General features: G+C 43.0%; 1 protein-coding gene across 1 annotated transcript in view; it reads left to right on the top strand.

Moving 5' to 3' along the window:
* The window catches only part of NARS2 (asparaginyl-tRNA synthetase 2, mitochondrial), a 54,058-nt gene that overhangs the window by 25,176 nt on the left and 948 nt on the right, over positions 1-27,934 (top strand). Inside the window, exons 7-13 of the mRNA XM_051608041.1 lie at positions 6,492-6,624; positions 13,218-13,316; positions 14,500-14,537; positions 16,699-16,765; positions 18,252-18,389; positions 19,530-19,627; positions 21,760-21,786. Of these exons, the coding sequence (XP_051464001.1) occupies positions 6,492-6,624; positions 13,218-13,316; positions 14,500-14,537; positions 16,699-16,765; positions 18,252-18,389; positions 19,530-19,627; positions 21,760-21,786 (600 nt within the window). The remainder of the gene's footprint in view (positions 1-6,491; positions 6,625-13,217; positions 13,317-14,499; positions 14,538-16,698; positions 16,766-18,251; positions 18,390-19,529; positions 19,628-21,759; positions 21,787-27,934) is intronic.

The raw sequence follows: 27,934 nt of genomic DNA, 5'->3' as shown, positions 1-27,934 counted from the left end.
GAGAGTCAGTCCCAGAGTGTGGCAGGAGGGTGCATCATAGGGCACTGTCCTTTCGAGGGAAACTGCTGTGTTGCTTCAGTCTCACTGGCTGAGGGGGGAAGTTTGGCACTTCCCAGGCCCTGTCTGGGAACTTAGCTTTTTTTTTTAAAAAAAAAAAAAAAAAAAATCTTTATTTTTGGCTGTGTACAAAAGGAAGTACAGTCCCATCTCGTTGCAGCATGAATTGAAACCTTACCACTAAGCACACCAGCTCTGCTGCCCAGGCATAAGCCTCACATACTGCTATAAAAGCCCCTGTCAAGATGCAGATTTTTCTTACCTGTGCTTCTTCAGAGAGCAGGAAGAAGTCGCACGTTCTATGAGGAATCTTTTAAAACTTCTATTTGCCTTTTTTTCTGGATAAGTTTAGTCCCCCTCACCACCCTTTCAACAGAAACATGTACATTTTCATTGTGTAAAATACTAACCACCAAACAATAGTCATGGTAGTATTTTTACATTGAGGTTTTAACATGGGTATTTCTGTCTAAGTTTGAGGTTTCATTTTAAGTCTATCCAGCTTAAGGATTTAAAATATTTTCCCACTTCTCTAAACTGCTGGGGACCTGTACGTCACTAGCATCGTTAGGAGCCCTGAGTCTCCCAGCTCCTCTAAAAACTAGACCCTCGAGGCATTGGATCAGTATGTTTGAATCATTGAGTGTGGTTTCTTGCTAGAACATCTTACAACATAGAATTTTCAGCATCCCTGAACAATCCCCATCGTGCTTGGGTCAAACATTGCAGCCAGCTGGTGTCTCCTAGCAGCTCAGCAAAGTCATCTGCTTATTTCATTGGAGCAGGCAGGTCCTCCATACTCAAAATGAATATGGTCATGCTGGAACAGAGTGGAATTAAATTGGATGGCTCGCTTTATTAAAGGACAGTGTGGCTGACAAAGCGAAGCTCCTGGGCTTTAGGGTCACCTTGTTCTTCTTTCTTCCTCTGCTGACATAATGTATTGTTTTGTCCTTGGGTTAGAAGCTATTATTTCCAGAAATTCTTGTAGTCTAGATTTTAGGGGAGTTGGGGGGGGGGATGTTGGTGGGTGATAGCATGGGGAGGCATACTGTGGTGAAGGATCATGCATTCTGTTCATGGCCCAGGATAGGATTTGGCATAAATCACAGCAGACCTTGTCAGAGTAGTTGCTGTATTTGTGTTTGTGCAGACACCTGTAGTATTTTGGGGTGAGAATGAAGGCACCCCACAAAAGAATAGCTGTGTGTGCTGCTATGGTTTAGGGCTTAGCCCTGAGTAACAATAACCAGCTTCTGCCTCCAGCTGTGTCACTTCCTTGTGGTATGACCTTGGCAGGGCCTGTGAGCTGACTGTGCAGGGATTGCATCTTCTTGATTAATAGCCTTGCTCAGAGTTATATCCCCTTGGTTCAATAGCACAAATAAGTCTTTATTACCCTGGTAGCAACGTGGAGTCCTGGCTCAGAAAAGGAGCACAATCCATTCCTGGCTTGGGAACCATTGGCACAATTAATTATATTTGGATTGCAGTGTAAAAATTGCCAGTAAGGCAGAGATGCCCAGGCCTACAAACATTATGTGAGTTTAATTAAAAGGATGATTTTAAGCAGCTTTGGGCACAGATAATTTATACTTTTCTATTGGTTTCTATCACTGCCTCAATAATGAATTGTCAAGGAGGTGAAATGAAATGAGCTTTCATTCTGTGTGGTATAAAGCTCTCAAAGAGAGAGAGGGGGAACTGCTTCTGAAGAGAGTGTTAGTAGCGTGCAAAATAAGGGTGAAAAGGGGAAAGTTTCTTCCTGGATGTTAATAGGGTGGAGATCACAAACACAGCCTGTGCAAGGATGAACCTCCTCCAAGCTGTAGTCCATGTGGGAGGACAGCTGTGCTCCAGCAATGCATCCAGACACTGCTGTTTGCTTCCAAAGGGACTCTTGTGAGCCTGGACCTCGGAGGTGGCAGAGCTGTTTGCTGAGCTAGGGCAGGAGAGCTCAGCATTTTGCAGTGTTCCAGTGTGTTGGAGAGAGCACTGTGACTATTCTCTTGGCCTCCATATTGAGCTCTCAAATTTTCCCAGAGAACTGGACAGAGCAAAATACAATCCCAGAAAAGGAGCAGTTAATTAAGCAATTCTGTGCCTTCTTCTGGTGTTGACCCTGACGGACCCTGTGAACTGCATAAATGCTCTTGGGATTGCTGTCCAGAGCTCTGATCTGCGTGAAGCTAACTGCAAAGGGACTCATTTCAAAGCCTCTCTTGTGTTCTTTGGTAGCACGTACAAGGAGAGTCTTGCAGACATTACTGCTCTGCCTGTAATGGCTAAGGAAAAGGACTTGACAGATTATTGGGCTTGCCTTTGCTTTTCTCCCCCCTCCTTTGTCTGTGCTTTTGTCAGAAATGCAGAATTAGCACTACTAATTTTACTTTTTTTTTAAGACTCTTGGGTGCCCACAACCCCAACTGACCTAGGCAGTTTTGGGGACTTACAGCTTTCAAGTTATTTTTAAATGCTGGAAGTCTTGCAGAGGTCTGAGAATGTTAAATGATTGATTATTTGCATTGTAGAGCATAGGAGTCACAGCCCTGGACTGAGGCTCCATTGTGCTAGGTGCTGAATGCACACAGAACAAAATGACTGGTTTTGCTCTTGGTGCCATGAAATGGGAGCAGAGTCAGCTTCAGCTCCCATCCCTTTTTTTTTTTAATATATTTATACATGCTCAATGTGAAACATTAGTGTATCAAATCCCAGATATATATTTTTAAATAGCAGATGAAGCACAATAAAGGTCAGATTTGTACAGTGTGCTTTTGCTTAATGTCTTAAATGGCAGAGCACAGTAAACAGTGTATGAATGCCTAGATGAAAAATAATTGTTCACGCTTGGAGTTGATAACAGTGGCTATGTGTATTTTTAGCTGTGTTTCTCTGGTCTGTCCAGGCCTCTGATCAGGCTGCATTGCTGTTACCGGATGACTTGCATTCACTGTGCTCCTTTGATCACTTTGCCAGCACGACATCTGGCTAGTTTCCCTTTGCCAGGGTCCTGAGATTGTGGTGAAGTTCTCACAGTTATTTGAATCTATCTTTTCCTTTTACAATTAGCCTGAGAAATTAATGATTCTCCCTGCTCTGCAGATGTGGGTTTATCCTGGGTTTGAGTTTTGGGTTGCTTTTTTTGTTTTTTAATTCTAAGGGGCAGGCAGGCAAATTTACCCCTACACCAGTGATGTTACATTCTCTATGGGCTGTCACCAAGCCCTTATCCCTTTTGTTGTTGCGCAGCTTGGGACAGTACCTGAAGCTTATAGCAACCTTCCAATACCTGAAAGGGGCCTGAAAAAGGCTGGGGAAGACCTGTTCACAGGATCTTGTAAGGATAGGACAAGTGGTAATGGTTTTAAGCTAGAAAAGGGTAGGTTGAGGTTGGACATTAGGAAAAAGTTCTTTAATATGAGGGTGGTGGATCACTGGAACAGCTCACCTAGAGAGGCAGTGGAGGCATCATCCCTGGAGATACTCAAGTTCAGGCTTGATGGGGCTCTGGGCAATCTGTTCTAGAACAAACTCAGAGATGTTCCTGCTTGGGGAGTTGGACTAGATGACCTTCAGAGGTCCCTTCCAACCTGAGACATTCTATGATTCTTTGATTCTACAATTTTAAGTTGCAGTGCTGATGTTTCATTGTGAAAACATAGGTGGTATTTGGTGTACAAGTTTTAGAAGATTGGTCCCAGCAGGATGCCTCGAGCTGAGAAAAGACTGAAATTGGTTCTTGTGGGAGTTGTTCTGCACTTGTCCTCCCCAAAAGCTCTAACTGAGGCACAAATAGGCTTCATTCTTGTAGCACAAAATCAATTTGTGACTATGAAGTATTTGACCATGGTTGACATCTTCTTACATTTTTAAAATTATTTTTAGGTATCTTGCAGCCAGTGAGCCCCTTGGAAGATAAGTTTCTAGTCATTGTACTTGTGCTGTTATTGAGTAGGAAATATGTACAGTTCCAGTTGCTCATAGTGGCCTGGATTTGCTGGAGACTGTCATCTGCCACAATAATCTACGCTAAGTGAAGTCTCAGGCTGCTGCTCTGAGGGACAGGATCTCCTGCTAGCCAGCTGGTGTCAGACTTAAGTGTTACTTCTTGAAGACATTCATGCCAGAGAGAAATTAGAGAGACCTGCACATCAAGCCCATCAGTCCTGTGAGGGTACTTCAGCAATTGCAAACTTTTCAAACTGTTTTTGTCTTGAGGCTCGTCCTGGCCCAGTCACAATCTGAACTTGTGACTGAACTGATTTCTTTAGGGAAAATTCTTTCTTAAGGAGCCCCAGATTGAAATATTTTAGCAAAAGCCTGAAACACAGACACAGGTAGCACAAGAACCTACATCTCCTGTTTCCCCCTGCAGGCCAGGCTCTATGGCCTGGCAAGTAAAAGTTTTTGACCTTAAACATTGAGCAATTTTGGCCAAGTGACTCATTGTTTCAGATTTGTTGTTTGTATCGCTATAGCAGTTGAGGCTCTTAAGCTTTGGATCCAAGACCTTGTTGTGCCAGGTGGTGTAGGAGCATGGGAGAAAAATAAAAACCAAAAAGGCCTGTGAAGAAGAACATGTGTCTCTCTATAACCAAGACAACAGATGGCTACAGATGGGGGAGCACAAGGAAGTGATGAGATAATACTGACCTGTGCAGTGAGTAATAGTCTTGGTACATCACTTATCTAAACATTGCTGAGGTTTTATAGATGCTGTAGCAAAGGGCAGTTTGAAGGAGTATGCTCAGCTGATGGCAGAAGTTTACAGTAACGTTGCATCAAGCAAGAAAGGCAGCATAGGAAAAGAAGCATCCTGAAAATCATGTTGGAGGAGAGGTGTTTGCTGTAAAATCTGCAGTGGTCAGTATGAGAGATTGCAGGTATGGGAGCAAAGCAGAGGCAGAAAGTGTATTTATTGGAGCAGAGAACACAGAGCCAGTGGGGAGAAGAGCCTACAAGCAGGCTACATATTCAGAGTCTTGACCTGGAACTTTCTTCTGGTGTATTTACTACTAGGAACTCAAGGAACAAGAACATGCTGTTTCTTTGGATCGTAACCTTTAACCATCATGTGGCATGAGGGAACAGATGAGTGAAACAGAATGTGTGTGTTCCTTTATTCACAGCGCAGATGCCTCCATTAGAGGCAAAGGAAGAACGCTGCTTTATGAGTGTTGTTTATTTAAACTTCAGTTTAACAAAATTAGCCTGTGCAGAAACTTCAGTGAACATCCTCTTTAAGTTGAAAGCTTGCAGAGCAAGATGCAAGTCAAATGCCAACCCCAGCAATTAGCACGCATCCTTTCATGAGTGTTAAACTGTGTCTCATCTCTACTGGTCAGGTTCTTTCCCCTACATTCTGTCTACAGCTAAAAATAATGTCAAGTTAAAAATGTACCATTGACAGCAGCTGCCCAGTCCATGGTTTTCCTGAACCAGCTCACTCCCTCCCCAGTCATGGTTTGCTTCCCATGCTGCATGGGAGGAAACAGCCATCATGGCAACTGCTCCGGAATCTCTCACTGGCTTTGAGGATGTCCAGGAGCCCAACTGTTCATAGCCCAGAGTGTAAAAGATACTGCTTTTGAAAGCATGTTGCTGTTTGATGGGAAGGTTTCTGATGAAGGAAGTGGAGAATCAAGCTTTTGTATCCTCTGTAGCATGGCATGATGTGCCTGCAGAACAGGAGAGGATGTATTCAGACTGCCCAGAAGGTTAATGGAAAAATAGCTTCATAGGAAATGCATTAGTTGCTTCAATATAAAATGATATCCCAGATGTGATCTCTGCAGTAGGGAGCTCTTTTAACATTTTCAACTGTGTGGAAGGAGCCCGGTTCATTCAGAGGCTCTTTCAGCGATAAACTTTGGTCTTGCCACTAGAGGGGGACTGCAAGCTGTGCTCAGTACATCCATCCCTCTGGGCTTCACCAGTCCCTTTTTAGTGTCATCACCAGCCCAGCAACTCCTGCAGCAGGACACTCTCTGCTCTGCTGGGCTCTGGGGTGTCACAGCACCCATAAAGGTCAGACCTTAGAGCCAAACAAATGTGAAGGGATATGAACAAGGGGAACCTGACGGGTACGTACACCATCTGGGTGCTTCTCCAGTAATGTTTTGCAGAATGTCATTTAAATTCCTACACAGCTACAAAAAGTGTCCTGAGCATGAATGGTGTTCACTGAAAGCTGAATAGGGTTTGTACAACCTCACTGAGTCTTGGTGAGGTGTGAATAACCCTTCTTTATGCCCTGCTGAAGCTGTGTAGATAGCAGCATATCCAACAGAGCCATTAAACTGGTTAAAGAGGGAATGGAAACATGGGTACTCCCCGATCCTGGGAGAAAGTGAGTTTGTGGGTGGGGCTTCCAATATAACACACTCACTTGCATGCTGATCCTGACCTCCCTGTTTCTTGTTGCCTTGCAGGGCTTTTACCCACGTGTTCACCTTTGGCCCAACGTTTCGAGCTGAGAACTCTCAGAGTCGCCGGCACCTGGCGGAGTTTTATATGGTGGAGGCTGAGCTGTCCTTCACTGAAAGCCTCCAAGACATCATGCAGGTGGGCACTCCAGATGTCTGTGCAGAACTGGTTCCAGAGCTTTCTCCCTGAGCTGTGCTCCCTGGCCGCAACTGAGGTAGCAGCTCCTCTCACCTTGCGTGGGCTGGGCAGAGATTGCACAGAGACTTCCGAAGGATCAGGGTTTGCTCAGCAGACATAAGGCCATAGAGGATTTATAAGGGAAGACAGAGGGGAGAACACAGCCCCCATCTGAATGGGAGGCTGCACAGTTGCTGTATTGTCAGGAAATGTGTAAATGTGCTTGACTGGTGTTATTAAAAGTGGCACTCACCCCTTCAAAACCTGCAGCATCTCTCCAGGGAATCTGAGCAGTATTTATGCAGCGTGTCTCTTGGTGTGCTTTGTAAAGAGGTCCTTGAAACCTGATTTAAAATCTTGACTAGAAACAATAGTTCCTGGCATACACTGTTCACTGTGGCTTTGTCAGAAAATGGAAATCCTTAGTCAGCTGGCTTGTGATTTTTAAGCATTGACCTCTTGTTGCAGTTTAACCACATCTCTGGATGCTAATGCATCTAACTAACCTCAGCATACTCCTGCTTATGTCCAGTAGGTCTGGAGTAAATATCCACATGCACTGTCATGTATCAGATAAGCTCTTTGGAAAGCTATTGGATAAACAGCCTTAAAAAGATTGAGGCACTGGCTACAGTTGTATAAAGTAACATCCAGGTGGTGGTTTCTTCAGCCTGGATCATAGATAGACAGTCTGCTGAGTCAGTATAGCCTGACAGCAGAACAGACATGCTCTCTCTTGTGTGTGCTGCTTCTGCATCTTGGATGTCTGGATGGCACTGGGCTGTGTGGACTGACCTGTTGGGAATCTCTGTGCTCCATCGTCAACAGTATCCCACACTTTCTTTTCTCTATCCTTTTCTCCAAAACATTTTTTCGTATTCTTAGAGCATAGCACATAGATACATTTAGGCCTCAGTTAATGAGCCCCTGTCTCTCAAGGTAGTCAGAAGCTGACTGAAGCCTTCACTGCTTTTATCTAGCATAACAAGCAGGATCTTCTGTTAAGTGGTGTTTGAGCCCTTGAACACAACATGAACTTATCTGTACTCTTGTGCTAAGAACCCTCATTTCTTGGCTTTTGAAGTACAGACAGTCAGTTCAGACAATTCAGAAAATTAGATTTGAGAATGTTCTGGCATGTGTAGGACTTCTCTTTGTAGGAAAAGGAGGAACTTCCCCCCTTGGCTTAGCTTCTGTTGTTTATAAACATCTTGCGAAGTCTCAGCTTGTGCTCTCCTCTTTCACTTCTTCCCTGAAGTCTTTAACAAGCATCTTTCCCTGTAACAGAAACTCTCCTCTCAGCCATCATTTTGCATTCCTCATAGTGAGTCTACATTGCAACATACTTACTTTTGTGATGCTCTCATTTGCCAAAGTGGAGTTCCCATTTTGTTTTTTTTTAAATCCTTGGGCAATCTCTCTCTATAAAAAAAAAACCCAAAACCAAAACCTGACAGCTGCTCTAAATAATAAGTTAAGTTTCTTTTTCCCCACATAACTGACCCAAATTAAGTGTTCTGTCATGTATCTGCCTGATGGGCAGTTTCTGTTTGTCATCATCTGCAAGTTCTTTGTTTGGTACAGAATGCCCAGTTGAAAGCCCTGGGGGCTCTTGGCCAGGGTTAGCATCTGAACTTTGTCCTCACATAAAGAACTGGATTGTTTTACATTTATTTTTAAAATTGTTATTCAACATTTGGACTGAATACCTCTAACTTCAACATGTTAGTGTGCTGGGAATGCTCAGCTTCTTCAGGGACATCAAGTATTTGCTTATACACCATTAAGGAGAGCCTTGCTACAAAGATGTGCATTTGCCGTTCACTGATGAGGGTTGAGATCTTTCTCTCAGCCAAAGCTCCAAAAGAAGCATAGCTTTCCTTACAAAATAAAAGGAAAAAGAATATTGAATAAAAAAGTTACATGTAGTTGGGAGCAAAGGGCCTGAATTCTTAGAGCAACAGCTCTTTTTTCCCACCTGTAATCGCACAGAGTAACGCTCAGTTATTCATGAGTTAGTACCACAGTTCTTGTGAAGTCTTGTGTTTTGATCATGTAATGTGAATTCTTTTTCTGTGCCAAAACGTATTTTAGTGCCACAAAGAACCTTGAAGTCTCTCAATACTGGTTTCACAATACTTTCTGTGGAAAGTCCCATGTGCTTAGTGCAGTGCTGGCTGGGTGCTTGTATCACCACTTCAGTGCTCAGGGTGTACAGAAGTGTATCTAACAAGAGGCCTCTGAGGCCTCTTTCCAGAAGAGTCTAGTCAGAGGTTACGTTGCCCCAAGGCACTCTTCCTCCAAACTAGATGAGAAAAAGGAGGAGTTAGGTCTTGTAAGATAGTAGAAGAGGTCTAATATGTATGGAAGTTTCTTGGACTCACTAGAGCCATTGCCCCTTCAGTCCCTAAATTGGAGGTCAGAGGTGTGCAGTCTCATCTGCCCTCTGAGATGCTTGCTGCCACCCTGCCCCTTCACTGCTGTCATGTAGCCATATTTGTAGGTCATTATCATCTACTTTCTGTTCCACTGTCTTGATAGTGCAGTGGATTTAAATGATCCCACTTCACTCATGATACTGATGGGCTCTCAAAAAGGCCATATGGTGTGGTCATTATTGAATTTCATTAAATGCACATTAAAAAAGGCTATAAAGTTAGGAAATGCCAGAAGGACATTTTCCTGAGGGCATTTTGAGGAGTTTATGCATAGTGTTAGTCTTCCTTAACAAGATTGCATCCTGGCACCTCTGTTTCTTTAAGAGATGGAGAATACAATTTATCACACAGTATTTGAGCTCTGTGCTGAGGGCAGAAGTATTGTCTTCTGCTGTTTATGTACTTCAGCAAAATTAATTTGCTGTCATTACAGCCCAGTGCCTTGGAGCATTATTACCTCTGTTTTGCAGAAGGGAATTCAGGCATGAAATGAAATGAAATCAACAGTAGCACTGATTTTGGGTGCCAGTTTAGGGACCTTACATCTGAAATGTGGGTGTGGTTTGATTTCCAGGATAGTTTTCACTCAGTGAAAGTGAAAGACTTACTGTCTTCAGTGCCAAGGATAAGACAGTTGGGCAAATCTGACTGCGGTTGCAAGGGAATGAACACTGGTAATCAAATGGGAACAGTTTGTTCCAAGTGTCATGCAGTGTGGGGACACTGGAGTAATCTTCAGGGCTATAGGTTCTGTCTCTGAATTGGCATCCAGCTGCCACAGCTGAGGCTCTTTCTGTTTCCTGACTTCATCAGCATTTATTGTTCAGCTTTGATGGTCAGTGAAGCAGCAATGTAACAGACAAGAGAATCATAGAGTGTATTTGGTTGGAAGGGACCTCTAAAGGTCATCTAGTCCAACCCCCTACAATAAGTAGGGACATCTCCAACTAGATCAGGTTGCTCAGAGCCCCATTCAAGCCTGACCTTGAATGTCTCCAGGGATGGGGCCTCCACCACCTCTCTAGGCAACCTGTTCCAGTCATTCAGCACCCTCAAAGTAAAGAACTTTTTCCTAATGTCCAACCTCAATTTACCCTTTTGTAGCTTGAAACCATCACCCCTTGGTGATGGCACATGATTATGTGCCCTTGTGAACAGTTCTTCCCCAGCCTTCTTTCACAACAGCATGTCTCCAGAGTTGGGCCTGAGCTGTTGGTTATATTGCTGAGGGAGGAGACTTTATGACCAAGATCAGATGTGAATCTCCCCTCTGTGTGTGAGCAAGCATGAAGGCAAGAAATAATGGTCCACTTGGTGAATGTTTCATGCACAAATACCCTGTGATCTACGCTGCATCCATATGCATAAGCCAGGTAAATGCAAAAGCACAATTCCTACTGGCAGTTCTTGTGACTTTTCTGGAAGTGTCTCATGTAATAAAGATGCTGATTTGAACCTTCCTTGTAGAGCACAGCACCTTCAGTTGCTGCTGCTGACATTTAGCACTGCTTTATTGGTGATTTCCTCTTTCAGCTCTGGTGATAATTTTGTTTGGGAAGAAGATACGTTGTGGTATCAAACGATCTGAGTTGAAATTAAACAGTACAGTTGGGAGCTGCTGCTTATCAAAATGGGAGAGTTAACCATTCAGTTCCACAGCAACACTGGGGAAGGATAGAACTGATAGTGCTGAACTTTTGACTCTGTCCTCCTTGCCTACCTTCCTACCAGCAAAATTTTTACATTTCCATTATGAAACAACCAAATTAATGGGCTTTTGGACACTAAGCCCCATCACTGAGATGAGCTACTTGCAGTGATTCCCATGGCTTTTTCCCTGTTTAAGTCTCCTATCAAACATGTTTCTTACAGAATTCATTCACACCAATCACTTGACCTGTATCTCCAGCTCATACCTTCCCTCAAATCAGCAAGCCAGTGGTTATGCTTCTCCACTAATTTTTTTATATAGCCTACTTTCTAGTCCTTCTATATATTATTTGCTTGAAGCCACAACTTCTGAGTTGAAGAACTTTCTTTTTCTTCCCTTCTCTTTATTCCCTCCACCGTTTGTGCCTGGTAGATATTTAACATAAACAAGAACAGTGAGGAGACCAATGCATGACCCACGTGTCTGTCTTTTTTGCCAGGATAAAACCTCAGTCTGAAACCTGGAAATACTTCTCAGTTTGTTTTTCCCATACCACCCACATCTTTTTTCCACAAGAGGAAGCTGCTTATGTTGAGTGCTGTGGGAACCTAATTGTTACTTTATCGCACAGTGAGGGAAAAAAGTGCTAATTAAACAACATGCTTTTCTGAATCCAGATGATACTTTCATTTTCTGGAAAGAGGAAGCTTAATGTAAAATCCCTTCGTCTCTGCCTGGTGAAACCAGATGAATTGCCAAGAAGTTTTCTAATTTCATTTGCATAAGCCTTTCTCTGTCTACTTTGAAGAAAGTTCAAAGCTCCTCTTTGGTTATTTGCCACTCTGCAGCAGGAATACTAGCTTTTCATTTTCTCTGTTTGAGTACCAGGAGGAGTAAAACTGTTCATCTACATATGACAATGCTGCTCTTTTATTTGGATCTTCCCTTTTTAAACAGGGCTTAAATTGATACAGGAGTCTGAAGGTTGAGTTTGGCTCCAGAGGAGTTCAAACAGCCTGATTTACCAGCTTCTCCATGCTGGTGGGATGCAGATGTTGTTCATAGGCACAGAGCAGTGTTGCAGCAGTTTGGAACAGGTGGTGAAGAATGTTCTTCTAAAGATCAGAGTTGAAACAACATGCATGAAATCTCATCTTGTCCATTTCAGCAGCCCAGCTTCTTCTTTTCTGTGCCTTTAGTTCCTCTTGCCCTGCAAGGTCTGGCAGCAAGCTCCTTCTTTCTCAGATTTGCTGACTGAACCTCAGGTTCATCTTTTCACAGTTGGTCTCCCCTGGTCTTTGTGGTGTCAAGGGACTGCTACTTGCCATGGTGGTGTTGGTGGATACTTCTCTCAACACTGCAGTTAATGAAGCAGTTGTTATGCTTGTAGAGGAAGAAAAAAAAAAAAGGCAGGAATGTGCCAAGACTTCAAGAGGTGTTTTTTGTTGGGAAAACCGGTCCCATCCCAGGCTGAGATGATGTTCAGCCCCAGCTGCATTGCCCTGTTGCGTGCAAAGGAGGTGAGGATGAGGAGGGTGATTCTGAGGAAGAGTTGAGGCTGTCAGTACTCCACAGGTATTGACTACCTGCTTTGTGCAGGCATGGGACTACGAGGAGTCATGGGAACTCTTAATCTGCATGACAGCAAATGTCTTGGATGGTCTGCTTAGCAAAAAGAAAATTACTTTTAAAACTGGTTCATCAAAATGCAGTGGCATCCCATGTGGGTGGTGTTTGCTGGGTTTGGTTTTTTTTAGAACCAAAATAGCATTTTAATTTCTTCTTGGGTGAAGCCCATTTTACTGGATAAGTACATCCAAATTGGATGTTAATGTCATTTAGCTAATCCACATTAGTTTAGGGAAATGAAACCACATCTGTTTTTGGTTTCTCAAACATCCCTGCATTGACGTGTCCTCCACTTCAGCTCTCTCCTTGTCTCTGTACATTTTCTCTTTGCTTTGCTCCTACTGTGCAGTCTCTCTAGCTGGGATCAGTTTGATGGGCTGGCTCTACTCAGAGGACTCTTACTCTCTTCTCCTTTAGTTTTGTCTCTTGTAGCAACAAAGCAGAAAACCTGAATTGCTCATTGCAGGAGAAGTATCTCACTAATAATTAATCTGAGACCAGTCACCATAAATGGTTGTAGTGTGTGTGTTTGTGGCTGACCAGGGCTGTGCTTGAATATGGTAGCTGTGTTTTTTTCACTGGAGATACCTAACTGAAGGTACTGAGGCCATCAGCAGGCAGTGAACCTCTCAACCCAAAAGAGAAATACAGATTCCGTTTCTCTTCAGCTACTGAGCACGCCTGCTAATTAGGAGCCTTAGCAAGCTGGTACCCTCTTAGGCAGTCTTACCATGCAGAAAGGCAGAAGCTCCTTTTGTATCCCTTGGCTGATATGTGCTGTGTTTTATTTATAGTCTGGGACATAATTTTTCACAGACTCCTGTTTTCTCTATTAGGTTATGGAAGATCTTTTCAAGACAGCGACAAATACTGTGCTCTCCAGATGTCCTCGTGATGTTGAGCTTTTTCATAAATACATAGCTCCTGCCCAGAAGGTAATACATTTGACAGGAAAGAATTACAATTCTTTTATGCATTTTGGGGGCTCTTGTGAATAGCGAAAAAGCAGCCTGAGCTTGAGTGATTGTTCAGGCCAACATAGAGGGGACACACAACTTTCTGTAGCAAGTGTGGTAGAACTGTAGCTGTCGTACCATCTAGCAGCCTCTGTATCCTCAGCTCCAAAGATCAGGTACCTTTTCAGGACTGAAAGACCAGGAGTGGATTTTATTCCCTATCTCTGCAGAGTGATCTGGACAAGCTGGATCAATGGGCCGAGGCCAATCATGTGAGGTTCAACAGGCCAAGTGCTGGGTCCTGCACTTGGGCCACAATAAAATGCTACAGGCTGGGGGAAGAGTGGCTGGAGAGTTGCCTAGAGGAAAAGGACCTGGGGTTGCTCATTGACAGCAGCTAAACATGAGCCAGCAGTGTGCCTAGGTGGCCAAGAAAGCCAATGGCATCCTGGCTTGTATCAGAAATAGTGTGAACAACAGGACCAGGGCAGATATTAATCCCCTGTGGTCAGCACTGGTGAGGCTGCACCTCAAATCCTGGGGTTAGTTTGGAGCCCCTCACAACAAGAAGAACATTGAGAAGCTGGAGTGTGTCCAGAGAAGAGCAACCAAGCTGGTGAAGGGCCTGGAGCACAAGTTTTCAGGCTGAAGGAACTGGGTTTGTTTGGCCTGGAGAAAAGGAGGTTGCGGTGAGACCTTCTCACTCCCTACAACTCCCTGAAAGGAGCTCTGAGCAAGGGAGAGGTCGGTCTCTTCTGCCAAGCAACGAGTGATAGGACAAGAGGAAATGACCTCAAGTTGTGCCAGTGGAGGTTTAGTTTGGATGTTAGGAAAAATTTCTTCACTGAAGGGGTTGTCAGGCACCAGAATTGGCTGCCCAAGGAAGTGGTGAAGTCCCCATCCCTGGAGGTGTTTAAAAAACATGTAGTGTTTAGGGACGTGGTTTAGTGGTGGAATTGGCAGTGTGCTGGGTTAACAGTTGGACTTGATGACCTTAAGGGTCTTTTCCAATCTAAATGGCTCTATGATTCTATCTAGAGCGCAATGCAGACCTTCAAATGAAAACTTGGAGGGAGGTAGCTTTTTCTGAGTTTCCTGTGGGCCCCTGAACCTTTAAGATTAGCTTTACATTCTTTTTTTTTTTTTTCTTGTTTTGACCAAGGACAGGTTGGAACAAATACTGAAGAACAAATTTGTGACGTAAGTACTTCTGTTTCAAAACTATCTGGAAGAAGGCTTTTGGGGAAAGAATTACAATTTTGTATATCTTGGTTTTGTTTCCAAACAAAATGTCTTCTGGGTTAGCATAGTGTCTCCAGATGAGCATAAATTGCTGTTCCCTTTGTTTACTAGTTACCTGTTCATGTCTGCATGAGACCAGCATCCAAATAGTAGAATCATAGAATTTGGTTTTGGGTTAGAAGGGACCTAGATCATCATCTAGTTCCAGCCCCCTCTGCAAAGGCAGGGACACCTTCCACTGGACCATGTTGCAAAAAACCCTGTCCAACTAGGCCTTGAACACCTTCAGAGAGGGGACATCCACAGGCTTTTGATTCCCTAGACAAGATGCTCTTTCTGTCAGGATATTAGCCTTCCAGCATGCACCTGTGCAGTGGTTAACTCACTGTCTTGCTTTATTTTGGCTTTGGTGCTCTGCCTTCCTTCACACTTCCACTCCAGTGGCTCCCTTTTTATGAAACAATTTATTTTATATTTCAAAATCCCAATTGAGTTTCTATTCCCAGTTACTTGTGTTTTTCCCCCTTCTCTGTGTGCTAAAGAACACAAAGGTTCTAAGAAGGTTTTGGTTCCTCTTGTTGGCCTCCAAGAATACCTCCTCTTCCTTCTCTTGCCTATGTTTTCAAGTAGGGGTGCTCTCCATTTATCCCAGAGAACACTCTAGGGCTGGTCATCCCAGCACTGGTTTTTCTGCTAAGCAGCTACAGTCACACTTGGGCAACAGGATCATGATAGATCCTCCCCATGCCTCTTGCCTGCATAAGCACCATAGGCAATGTCAGTGAAGTCATTCTGTCCCCATTTCAGTCCTCCTGTGTTTGAACCTAACTGATGGATGAAAATTGGAAGAGGGGGGATTTAGGCTAGACATTAGGAGGAAAATACTTCATGTGCGGGTGGTAAGACACTGGCCCAGGTTTGCCAGGGATGTTATGGAAGCCCCATCCCTGGAGGTGTTCAAGGCCAGGTTTGATGAGGCTTTGAGCAACCTGATCTACTGGGAGGTGTCCTTGCCTATGCAGAGGGGTTGGAACTAGGTGATCTTCAAGGTCCGTTCCAACCCAAACCATTCTATGATTCTATGATATTCCTGAGAGGACAGTTTCACTCAGCTTCTCCCATGATCCAAGGAGAAAGAGTGAGTCAGCCCATCTCTTTCTCTGTCTCTCCAGCTTCTGGCAGATCTGGGGCATTCCTGGTTTACACACACCAGTTACATGCATTGAACCTGTGCCAGTGCTATACCTCATTTGGACCATGGCCTCGCATTACCCAAACACATGGAGCAACATACTCCTTCCTGAGGTATTTCCTCCAGAAGCCTTCCCTGTGTTACTGAAACCTTGAGGAACCTCTAGGGAATTTGGTTTATAATTTGATTTAGCCACTGATATGGACAGATGAAATTACTGTGGTCAGGTGATTGTTTCTTCTCCCTGTCCACAGCATTTGCTTGGTACGTGGAAAACTTGTCAGCAAAAGTACCTTCCATTGGGTCTTGATTTCCGCTTCTCAAGCCTGCAGCAGTTTTCATTGCACTTTTTCTGTTTGCTCTGCCATGATCCTGTTCTTTTGTGCTGGCAGAAGTTACTGGTAGAAGTCAGTGGAAAAGGTGCTCTCAGATCTGTCAGAGGAGCAGAGAAACGTTGCTGCAAACTAATCACGCTTTTTACAAAGTAAAATGAAAACGTTGGACTTGCAAAGCCTTTGCACTCTAGGCTATTACTTATGCTTAACACCATGCTGACCAGTGGAGCCATGTTGCTGGAGCTGTGCCAGTGAGGGTACATTGTTTTCTTAAAAGAAACATGCCCAGATTTCTATGAAGCAACTGCCTGAAGTGCAACATTGCAGTAATGCCAAAGTGTCTTGAGAGCTTAGCACTTCCTGCCATGCACGTAGCTGAAGCACAGGAAAACATAGGATTCTTGCCATATAAAATGGTTTTGGTTTCTGTCCAAAGAAGCATTGCTGGGAAGTCTGACATCACAGCACAAATTGGCTTGGTGGTGGGGAAATGCCTCCTTAATTTTCTGCTGCAGTGCTTTGCCAGAAAACTTTCTTGTTATTCCTTTTGCAGTTATCTGAAAGACTTGGGTTTTTTTTTTGTCTCTTGCAGAATTTCCTACAACGAAGCAGTAGAAATTTTGAAGCAAGCTCCTCAAACTTTCACTTTCAAGCCAGAGGTAGGTAGTTGCCTGGTGGCTTGTACTCCATGCCTGTTCATGCACACAGCCAGCCTGAATTTTGGAGATCTCATTTCTCTCTTTCTGGTACCACCAGAGTTGTTACTTGGCACGGGTTATCTGCCTCCTAGGGTCTTTACTGACTTGTAACCCAGGTATAACTTTTGCCCTTTGAGGCTGAAATGGAAGCAATATGAAGACTGAGTTCTGTAGCAGAAGAAAGTGTAAGGGTTGCAGGGAAGGAAGTGTTGAGTTTGTTGTTGAAGGACCAAAGTTTAGCAAAAGTACTTCTCTTTCCTGTACGTGAGTAGTGCTGAGAGTGCTGTAGATTCAGCAGCACTCATCTAAGGAGGGTTGCTGCAATAGTCCTCAAATAGAGGAATACTACTAGGACAGCACCAAAAGTTGGACAAGGACTAGTAATCTAAAACCATGTTAAAATACCATGTAACTAGATGTAGGTAGAGGGAGTCGCTTGCCTTTCCAAAGAGTAGATGTTGACTGGGAGAAAGAATCACATACTTGTCTTTCTAACACTGTTGGATTATGGTTTCCTGAAAATAGTATTTTATCCAATTTCAAACACACATTTCAGTAGGGAGAGCATTTGTGGTGGTGTTCATCTGATGTGTATATTGATAATCTTTATCTTGTGGAGCTTTGAGGAAAATAAACCTCTGACTGGAGCTTCCTTCGTAGTGGTTGGGTAGCTATATTGTCTCTCTGTACAAGTGGGTGTAGAACCTCAAATCCTGTGTCTCCATTAATTTGATCTGAGACAGCAAACTCAGGATATTTTCAAAGTAGCAGATTCTGCAGGATATATGTTCCCCTCTTTCCCTTCCACTCCCTAGATATTCTTTGCACATCCTATAATGGACTGGAGGTATCTTGTCAAAAGCCACGCATTTATAACATCACTGGAAGAAAGGAGAAGTGAAGGACTTCTGAAATGTCCAAGATTTCTGATAACAAAGGATTGATTGAAAGATACTGGTTTTTTCTTAAATGAGAATTAATGTAGCATGTAACAGGACACAGCAGGGAAGAGAGCAGTCAGCCTAGTAAAGCTGCTTGCTATCTACTAAAGGTAATACTGAAGTAAAACTGGTTTGCTGGGTTGAGTAATCTGATATTGGTTAGGTGCCCGTTTTCCTTAGGCTATGTGGAATGTGATTATGGGATGTTTGTTTGTTTGTTCTGGGGTTTTTCTGATTTGATACCAGATGCTTGGGCTTGATAGAGGGATGATCTGGCCCTCTTCTGTGGAAGTTAAACCATGTTTTTTTAATTGCTTTGCTCTGCCTTAAAGCTCATGAAACTCTGCTTAGCACATTCTCCCAGGGGCCTGTGTGAGAAGTTGCTATGCTTGGTTTCAAGTTATTCAAAGCTGCACGTCTCTCCTGCACAGGGATTTTGCTGTGTCTCTTGCCACAGGCAAGATGCACCAAAGCAGGATCTCATGTCCTTTTTGCTGTCTTTACAGTGGGGCTGTGACCTCCAAACAGAACATGAAAAGTACCTGGTGAAGCACTGTGGTGAGGTTCCTGTGTTTGTCATTAACTACCCGTATGACCTCAAACCTTTCTATATGCGGGACAATGAAGATGGACCTCAACACACAGTGAGTCCATAGGTCATCCTTCACCTCTTTTTTTGGCTAGGTATGTGTCTTAGCCTGCTGATAGACAGATAAGGATAGTCTTCTGCTGGACCTCTGGTCAAGTAGTCCAAGATAAGATGTGACCATCAGGTGATTCTAAGCAGTTGTTTTCTGTTGTAGAAGAAATCCCCAAAGCAGGAACATCAGGAGGGAGGATTCAGGATTTGGGTAGCATTAAGTTTTTGCTGAAGTCCTTTAAGACAGATTTGCCATAGTTGATTTCTTTTCCTGATATACTTCTGTACTACTAGGTGAAGTGTCTAGAATTGCATGGCTCCAAGCAGCCTGTGATTCTCTTGTCATCCAAATCTACCATCCATTTAATCCTCAAATACCATATGGACACAAGATGCAAACTTTTCTTCTCCAAGACTCATGCTTAGAAGTTGTAATTTTCTAATTCAATTGAGACAACCTGAAACATTGTTTCTACTGATCTACTACATCACAGTGCCACTGTTGCTTGTGGCTTTAACTCTAGCAACAGTTCAGATAAAAGAAGTAGCTACAAAACTAACAGAGAAGAAAACCAGCCCAAACCTAACAGCATAGATTGTAACAGTGGGATCCTAACCCTTGCAGAGCACATCAGTGCCATTGATCAATGGCTATTGTTACCACTAGAACTGGCTCAAGGAACCCCCACTCCTTGGGGGATTTGGCCAGACAGGGTAAACACAAGTTACAGGTGTCAAAGCAGCTTCAACTCTTAACTGAATCAGGACTTCAGGAAACTTGCCCATGTGTTTTTGCCTTCTTGTGAGCTGCTGTTGGGTTCTTTATACCCTGCACAGGCTTGCCTAATGTGCACAGGTTGTCCCCAGTTTAACCTGACGGGATTCAGTTCACACCACCTGCTGCAGATGTGCTCAGTCTGGAACAGCACTGCACTTGTTCAGGTTTCCTGTAGGCTTACTGATGTTTATCATTGCAAAAGTTCCCTCCCAGCCTTCTCCTGTCAACAAGGGACTTTTACGTGAATCCTGGACTCAATAAAAGAATTAGAGTAGCTTTTTACAAGCATCCATCCACTCTCAACTGTACTTCTGCCACAGACTATGGCTACATGTCATGACTTCTCTTGGGTTTCTTTCTTTGAAGGTTGCAGCTGTTGATCTCCTTGTACCAGGAATAGGGGAGTTGTGTGGAGGCAGCTTGAGAGAGGAGCGACTGCCCTTCCTGGAATCCCGCTTACAGAGGTACGGAAAGCCCGCAGATGCCAGGAAACTAGCCTGAGCAACAGAGTGGTCCAGCAGCTCTTAAAGCCTAGCAAGAGAGAGGAGTGAAAGGGCAACTAATGCTATTTTTTAAAAAAGGCTTATTTTTGTCTTTGAGATACCTATTTATCTGAGTAGGTGATTGCAAACTAGCAAAGAAGTTCTTCTGCTACTGTTGTAGGTATGAAAACTGCCTCTCTGTTTTAGGTCCTCAGAGAAGAAGAGTTTGTTTTATGGTAGGAGGCCAGGGCAGGAGAATGCTCGGCTCTGCTGGGACTGTCTAGAACAAGGTCTTGTGTCAGGCACTTCATCCTGGAGCCTTTGCAGCTTTTGCAGCTGAGAGTGGGTTGCAAAGGTGGAAGTTGTCACGTAGACAGAGCTTAGATACATGTGTCATCACATTGTGTAACGGAGGAACTGCAGATTTGGTCGGAAGCTTTGCTGTGATGCAGCTGGCCTCAGTGGCATCATTTAAGAGATTACAGTTCTTTGCTAACAGTTTGGTGAGAATCTTAACTGGAAGAGCCTGGGACCTGTACTGAGTCATATGGCTCTTTCCCTGCGGCTTTGTTCTGGATCATGTGATTTGGAGTAATTCTAGGCTAAATTCATTGTCAGAATATCAAAGCTGCAGTTCCGTTAACAATAATTGACATTATAGATGAGGTAATTCTCTATAGACAATTACTCCTTGGATACTGTCTGATGTTCAAAAGAGCCTTTCGTAACTCAGATGAGTCCATTTGGGCCAGTCATACACTTGTGCAAAGCAATTTTGGGGGAGGATTAATCCCAGAGTAACACCATTTGTACATTGGGAATGAACTTGTTGCTTAAATCAGCCACATGCTCACAGAGATGTATCTAGTCAGTGGAGAAGAGCAAAATCCATTGCAGCATAATGAACCCAAAAGGCACAGGGTAATTAAACTCAACAGAACATTGGTTCTCAATTTGTAATGTAGGATGATAATATTCCCAGTGCTTCCTGTTACTCTCCCTGAGAAGCCTCCTGAAGCAGGCATGCTTCAGCTGAAGCAAAGTATAGTGTTGCCTGCTGCACTTCTCCACTTGAAATTTTTGTTAAGTGAGATCTGGAGTCCACAGCCCTTATGGTGTGGGGCTACCGGAGTGGTCCTTGTGAAGATTGAAGCTAGACTTTCTTGTTTATCAGGAAAGTCATAGGAAATATTTCAGGCTACAAATGGGGTGTGTCTTTAGTGACCTTAAAGTACAGCTCTGCATTGAAGATGACCTGGAAAAATAACACCTCTTTTCACATGTGTTGTTTTTTTTAAATTAAAGTACTGAGGGTCTGATCTGCTGAGCCCAAATACTTTGTTAAGGCTTTTAAATTATACTTCCTGCAGACCCAGCATAACTAAGAGAGATAAAGAAAGGGATTCTTGTCTCCTTATACAGACTTCATACAATAGCTCTCCAAGTCCTAGTCAGGGACAGCTGCAATGCACTGAAGACGAGAGAGAAGTGGTCTTTCTTTGCCTACAGTTTTCTGTTTGTGTTCTGAGAAATGAGGAAAAAAACCCAACAGTTTCACTCTGACTCTGCCAGGGCAGGAAAAGGGGAGAGGGTGCACTGGTGGCAATTAGAAAAAGATGTGTTTTATTGAGAAGCTTTGACACACATTAACAAAGCCATGGGAGTTCAGTGGTTTTATGCACTACGGAAGGGGAGGCACATAGCCACATGTGAATTTGTGATTTTGACTCACTCATAAATGAGGTTGGCTGAATGTGTTGGTAAATTTAATGGTTGAGCCTGTGCTCTCCAAACATTCACAAGCAGTTCACTGACACGCTGAAAGTTAAGAATTTGCACAAGTCCATGCATGAAGCTGGGATCAACCCTGTATGTTGACAAAACTAAGTTTACATTTTAAGAAGCATGTTGAGAATCTGTTCCAAGATTGTCTACTGATTACCAGAACTGACAACCACTGATCACATCTTCTCTTAATTTTCTGCTTTGCCTTTTTGCATTGAGTTTAGTCATCAGACCCTCCCTTTTCTTGAATGTGCTCTTCCAGGTAAGGGCTGCTTGTGTGGATCTCCTCTGTTCCTTTACTTACAAGGGGTTTTCTTTTTGTTCCACAGATTAGGACTCACAGATGCCTACCAATGGTAAGACACTCTCTTGGTCTGTAAGCTATATTTATTCTTTTAAGACTCTCTAAACAACTGTCTCATTTTTTTGATCCTGTTCTGGAGGGGTTGTTTCTTGGCTTGGTTTCCCTGCCATCATTGCCAGTCTAAATGGAACAGCCAGTTCATTTAAACAAAGTTTAATCTAATGCTTCTTAGTTTATCTTCCCAATTTGTCCACTCACAGCCCAAATAATTTCTTTCAGGATTGCATGAAGTGGATTAATTTACAACCCATCAGTGATTTTTGATATTAAATCATGAAGCTGTGTTCCATTTTTAATAGATTTTGACCACCATCACATGAGATAAACAGGTTACGGAACCACAAGCAATTTGTGACCTTTAACAGCTCTATGAATAACTCCCTTTGCAATTAACTGGGCAGTTGGGCTGAAAAATCTTCCTTAACAAAGTGGTTGAAGCAATTAAAACTGCCCTGCTAAGGAGACAGGGCAACCTTTGAATTAACAGTTTAGCCTATTAAAATGACAGAAGGATCTTAGTGTTCCTCTTGACAAGTGTTTCTGGGTATGTAGTTTGGCACAGCTACTGAGAGGTGATAGCACAGGGAATTTTAAGTTTAGAAGAATATATTCAAATACTCTGCAGTATTTGAAATCATCTTTAGGGAGGCTGCCTTGAAAAAAAGCAGTGTATGTGTAGGATTCTTCACTCTCCTCCTCCCACAATATGAAATCACTTAGGAACAACCCAGTGCATGGCAGACCTTTGCATCATCCATTTGCAAAGGGTGTGAATGAAATGTCTTCCTTCGTTGGTTGCATTTGTGGACCAGAATACACCATATCACCTCATCTGAAAGAAGGATTATCCTGACTAAGGATGATCAGTTGCGTGGTTAGATGCTGAGATATAGTCTGAGGAAGTCTGGCGTTCAGTGGCAAGCCTGCCAGCACTGCTAAAATAGCTCAGCCCTGCCTCATGCTTCCCTCAAGAGAGAAGGCTAAGACATTGCCTGTCAGCCACTTGCATTTTCATGTGATATGTAGCAGTAGCATTCTGGAAATTCTTTCCTCTTGTGATCTTGTTTTGGAGACTTTCCTCCTTTATTCTCTCCACTCCATCTCAGATTATGTTACTTCCCAGAGACTAAAACTGTTGTTACCCCCTGCCATAGCATGTTCTGATGACCTTTGAAGGTGCAGGAGTAATCCTGGATGCTTCTGGACTGCAGTCCAGAATCAGCCAGAAAAAAGTTAGGTGGCTTGCCAGCATCTTTTCATTGGAGGTGGCAGGAGAGCTGAACTTAAATCACCCATTTACTGATTGAATTTAGTCTCCAAACTCTTTGAAGAACAGTTGAGTCATTCCTTTTTAAATATAATACTTGCTGACATTAGAATGGGCAGCTGTATGATACCTGGTCCCTTTTGAAATCCCTTATATGTTGGCATAAATTTGTTTCTACCTGTTTTCTTCTCCAACTAAGCATGAGGGTATTGTGGGGACTGACTGCTTTTAGGACAGCTTCAGGACTGCCTTGTTTGTGGAAGAATCATTGGGCAAAGAGGCAACTGATGATCTGAAACACTGTTGTGCTTGTGCCCATTCCCACCTTTCAGAAAACTTTTTTTAATAAAGTAGATAAAGGACATAGTCAAACTCCTCTAAGTCTTCTTCACTACATCTTTCCTGTAGTGCAGGTTTCTTTCCATAAAGAATATGAGTTTCAAAAGTACTTGGCTTGATTTTGCAGAGTTATTTTATCTTATTTTCCCACTCCTTCCTTGCAAGCCTAGATAGAAAAAGCTCAGTGCTGTAGATGCTGATCTTGGCTAGACTTGGAGAGGTCTGTGGAAGTGATCTGGGAAAGTCAGGCCATCAGAGTTTACTCTGGGAAGTCACTTTCTTTGTGACCAGGGAGTATCAAGTACATTACCTTATAAACAAGGGACCTGATCCTGTTTGCAGCCTCCAGGTTCCAGCTTAGCATAAGCAACAATAAAGCAGGTACTTTGTAGTGAATGTTTCCCACTGCCATCAGCTTGAGCAGCATTTCATACAGTCTTTCTACAGCATGTAAGGCACCCATTTCTTCACTCTGGTTATCATCATTTTTGTCAACAGAGAGGATGGCCTCAAATGGAGAGGATGGCTTCATACTGAACCCTTTACAGTCCAGGTACCTTTCTGCTCTTCTGGTGTAATGCTGGTGAAAGCTCAGAGTGGCAGAGCAGGTGTTACCTGCTTAAAATGAGTATTACTATCTTCTCCTGGCTTTGCTCCTGCTCTAGATGGAGAAGATTGAGCTGTGTTGGGCTCTTTAATGACTCATTTTCTTTGGAGTTTGAATGCTGGAGTGTTCTGTTGGGTCCCTTTGTGGCAAGGTAGAAAGGAGGACTTGGATTTAAGGAACAGCAGCACTGGTTAGCTACTTGCAACCTGTGGCCAGTGATAGTATTCATATAATCCTTTACCTTCTTTCAGAGCCCAGCAAGACCAGGCAGCTCATCATTGTCCTTGGCAGTTGCCTGGTCCTATTACTCCTGCTTTGGGAGGAAACAGTGCTGTGCTGGGCCATACGGGGGCAGGCAGAAAGTTACAGAATCATAGAATGGTTTGGGTTGGAAGGGATCTTGAAGGTAATTTAGTTCCAAGCCCCCTGCATGGGCAGGGACACCTCCCACTAGACCAGGTTGCTCAAAGACCCATCCAGCCTGGCCTTGAACACCTCCAGGGAGGGGGCAGCCACAGCCTCCCAGGGCAGCCTGAGCCAGTGTCTCACCACCCTCACAGGAAAAAATTTCTTCCTAATGTCTAACCTAAATCTATCCTCTTCCAGCTTAAAACCATTTCTCATCATCCTACCACTACACACCCTGGTAAAAAGTCCCTCCCCAGCTTTCCTGTAGGCCCCCTTCAGCTACTGGAAGTCAGTTCTGAAGCCACTCAAAACGTGACCAAACCCCACTTGTGTCAATGGGAGTGTTTTCGATTGTCCTCCCTGAAGCCTTTTTTGTGGATTCCCAGAAAGTTTTAACAAAGCAGAAGCTGCCTGAAACCAAAGACAGCATTTTGCCCAGCATCAGAACCTAGCAATGCTTTGCATGTTTATTTCCTGAAGCATTCAACAATCTTTCAGATGTCATTTCACAAAGTGTTTTTTTTCATTCTGGTTTTTTTTCCAGTAGAATGTTCATCTTCATGGGCTGCAATATCTTTGTTCTTTCAGCCATACCTTTTTCAAACTGGCTGTGGAGGCTTCAGTATAACAAGGGGTTTATATAAAAGATGAAAATTATATTTGTTTTGAAAGGAGGCCAAAAAGAATACATTCAGCTTATGAATGGTTACTAAGGGTGCACTGATCTTCATAGTACCTTGCAGTGCAACACAGGAGCTTGTGGTGATGATAAAAGTGTATAGATTTGTAAAGAGGATGAAAGGAAATGCTTTTGTAACTTGGCACATAACAAGCTCCTGGAATTCATTGCCGGGGGATGTTGTTGCAGCACATACTTTAGTAAGATTCAAATCTCTGAAGAACTACCAGTCCTCCAGGTCCAGAACATGAACTCTGGAACTAGCTGGGGTCCTAGAAGGTTATTTGCCCCATGAAGTACTGTTGCACAGTCCCCCAGTTGCCAACGGAGGGCTCAGTTCGAAGTACGAGCTACTTGGAAAAATAGCTTGACTAGTTCATTACTGGTTTTAAGATAAGAAACATCCAGTGTTGGGAGACTTGTGAATGAAGAAAAACCTCAGGGAGCATTTTCCAGCCTAAAGGGAATTTTCTCTTAATCTACAGGCAGTTACTCTTTTTCTTTCATCTGGGAAGAACGGGAAATTTCTCAATTCCATTGCTTCTTCTAAGCGCAGTCATCTGAAAGGATCCACAGTCTTGATCCTCAGCACATTTAATTCAATGGGCTTTTTCCATTAACTTTAATGGGTTTCATTTCACTCCTTTTGCCAGAATGGCTTCTCAGAGTGCTTTGAGATCTACAGATGAAAGTCCTGAATAAACAGGGCTAGGATTTATTATTATTGTTCATCTGAAAGAAGCTGAGTTATTTCATCTCCTTACAATGACTTTATAAACTCTGCTGCCAGCAAAAGGGGAGAAATATATCTTAGTCTCAACTGTCTTTGCACAGCCTGGTTGCTTATGGATGTCACCAGAAATGTTTGTGCTGTTGTTTCAGTTACTAGTCCCAGCTAGAGTTGTCACCACCTGGTTTGCCAGTTCTGCTCAGAACTAGTGAGTACAGATCTGCCATGGCCAGCGCCTGGTATCCCTCACATTTACGAGGTCTTTCCTGTTTCACAAGTCACCACCCTCAGCATCAGATCTGTCCGTAATCTTCCTTTCAAACCCTTGAGAAGTTGCTAAGTGGAGCTCCCCGGGGGCTTTTATCAGCAGAAAGTCAAGTTATTCTTCATGCAGTCTGTATCAAGGGGGTAGAGATGAAGACCACCATGCTGTTCCACAGCCTACGTGCTCAAATCATAAACATAATTTTTGTCACAAGGTGTGGGGTGGATACAGCTGAGCTTTAGCAAGACAAGCTAACACCCTGCAGCACAAACAGAAAGGACGTGGCTCCCAGGGATCAGAAATCTTATGTCCCACTCTTGACTTACCTGTTTGTACCTGTTTGACTTTCAGGTCATAACTGGATTTCATGTGTCAGTGCTACTAGGATGAGGTCAGAAATTCTATGAGGGCAGTGGAGTGGAGGGGACAAAACACTGGGGAGAAAAAACTAAAGATTGGATTAAGTGTAATAAATGGCTTCCCAAATTTTAACTACTGTTAAGGAGCTGCAAGGTAATATAATATTTCATGGTATAAAAAATGTACTGTCAAACTGGGTCTGCCAGGGTGATCTCTTGCAGCTGTAGAATTGGTTAGAGAATATTTCTATTCTGCAAGTAGAGGTGGTCAGGGGCATTACTCACTCTGTTAAAACAGTCTTCAAGCCAACAAAATTCTGAAGCACGTGGAGCTCTATAAACACACTATAAAACACACTTTTTCCTTGCAGTTCATTAACATGAGTTACAATTAGGGAAGCTGTTTATTACAATCAATCCAATCTTAATTTCTTTCACAATGTTTTTTTTCCTCCACTCCACTGCCTTAATAGTAAAACATATATATTTATATTTTTTTTTATATATTTATATTGAAGTGTACTAGATGTTTTTTTAAACTGGTATGATAAAATATTCATACATGAAGGTTATAGGCATGTAATACATCTGGAGTCACTCAATTGCTTACTAGTTCATTCATATAAAGAAGAATAACTGTGTCCTCAGCTAGCTCAGAAGTGGCCCCATAAATCAGTAGGACCACTGAGATGTTTTTCAATCCTATTAAAGTAAAACTGCTGGGGTCAATTTATAGCTGCAAATATAGTTCTTGTGTATCACATCAGCTACAGTCCAGCTGGGAATGGGGAGCTCCAAAGAAGAGCCATCATAATTGTGTTGAGACCCATATATTTTAAATATCTGCTTCCAAACATTTTCTGAGTTTTCTGTGCAGAATGGGTGCTGTTCTCCAAAGTGAAATGTCTTGTTCCAGATCTCATTTTTGGAGAAGATATGTCCAAGATTTTTTTGCTGACTTACTGCAGAAATAAATGAATCAATCTTTTAAGAGTGATTCTGGGAAAAGTAACAAGAAATCATCATCATTACCTTACAAGAAAAAAAAATAAATCTGAAGCAGACAGAAAGACCTATTTAGCCTTCTGAAGAAATGACTGGAAAAGAAACTGCTTATGATATTGAAGACAGAAAATGAAAGAAAATATTTTAGGCCAGATTTCAGCACTGGCATGACAAGAGGTAAACAAACCCAGGCAGGCAGCTCCATCTCTGACAATGGAAATGTTTTGTGTTTCTGTAGGAACCTGGGTTCATGCCTCTCCTAGGAGTATTTTAGATACTAAAGCTTAGAAAGATGCTCCCAATATGAGCAGAGCTATGGTGTTAAAACTGTTCTTCATACCCAGATGAATTCTTGCTACAAAACAAAACAGGCTGTAGTGTATTGGCAGAGCACAGCTCTGCTGGTTTAAATGCACTTGCACTTGGGGTTTCTGCTAAAACAATTCAGGCTGTCAGGAGCCACACCTCTTCACACCCCTGA

The sequence above is a fragment of the Apus apus genome, chromosome 1 (genome assembly GCF_020740795.1).
Source record: "Apus apus isolate bApuApu2 chromosome 1, bApuApu2.pri.cur, whole genome shotgun sequence".
Lineage (NCBI taxonomy): Eukaryota > Metazoa > Chordata > Aves > Apodiformes > Apodidae > Apus > Apus apus.
Note: the sequence above shows the minus strand (reverse complement) of the source record. Positions and strands in the feature narration are given on the sequence as shown.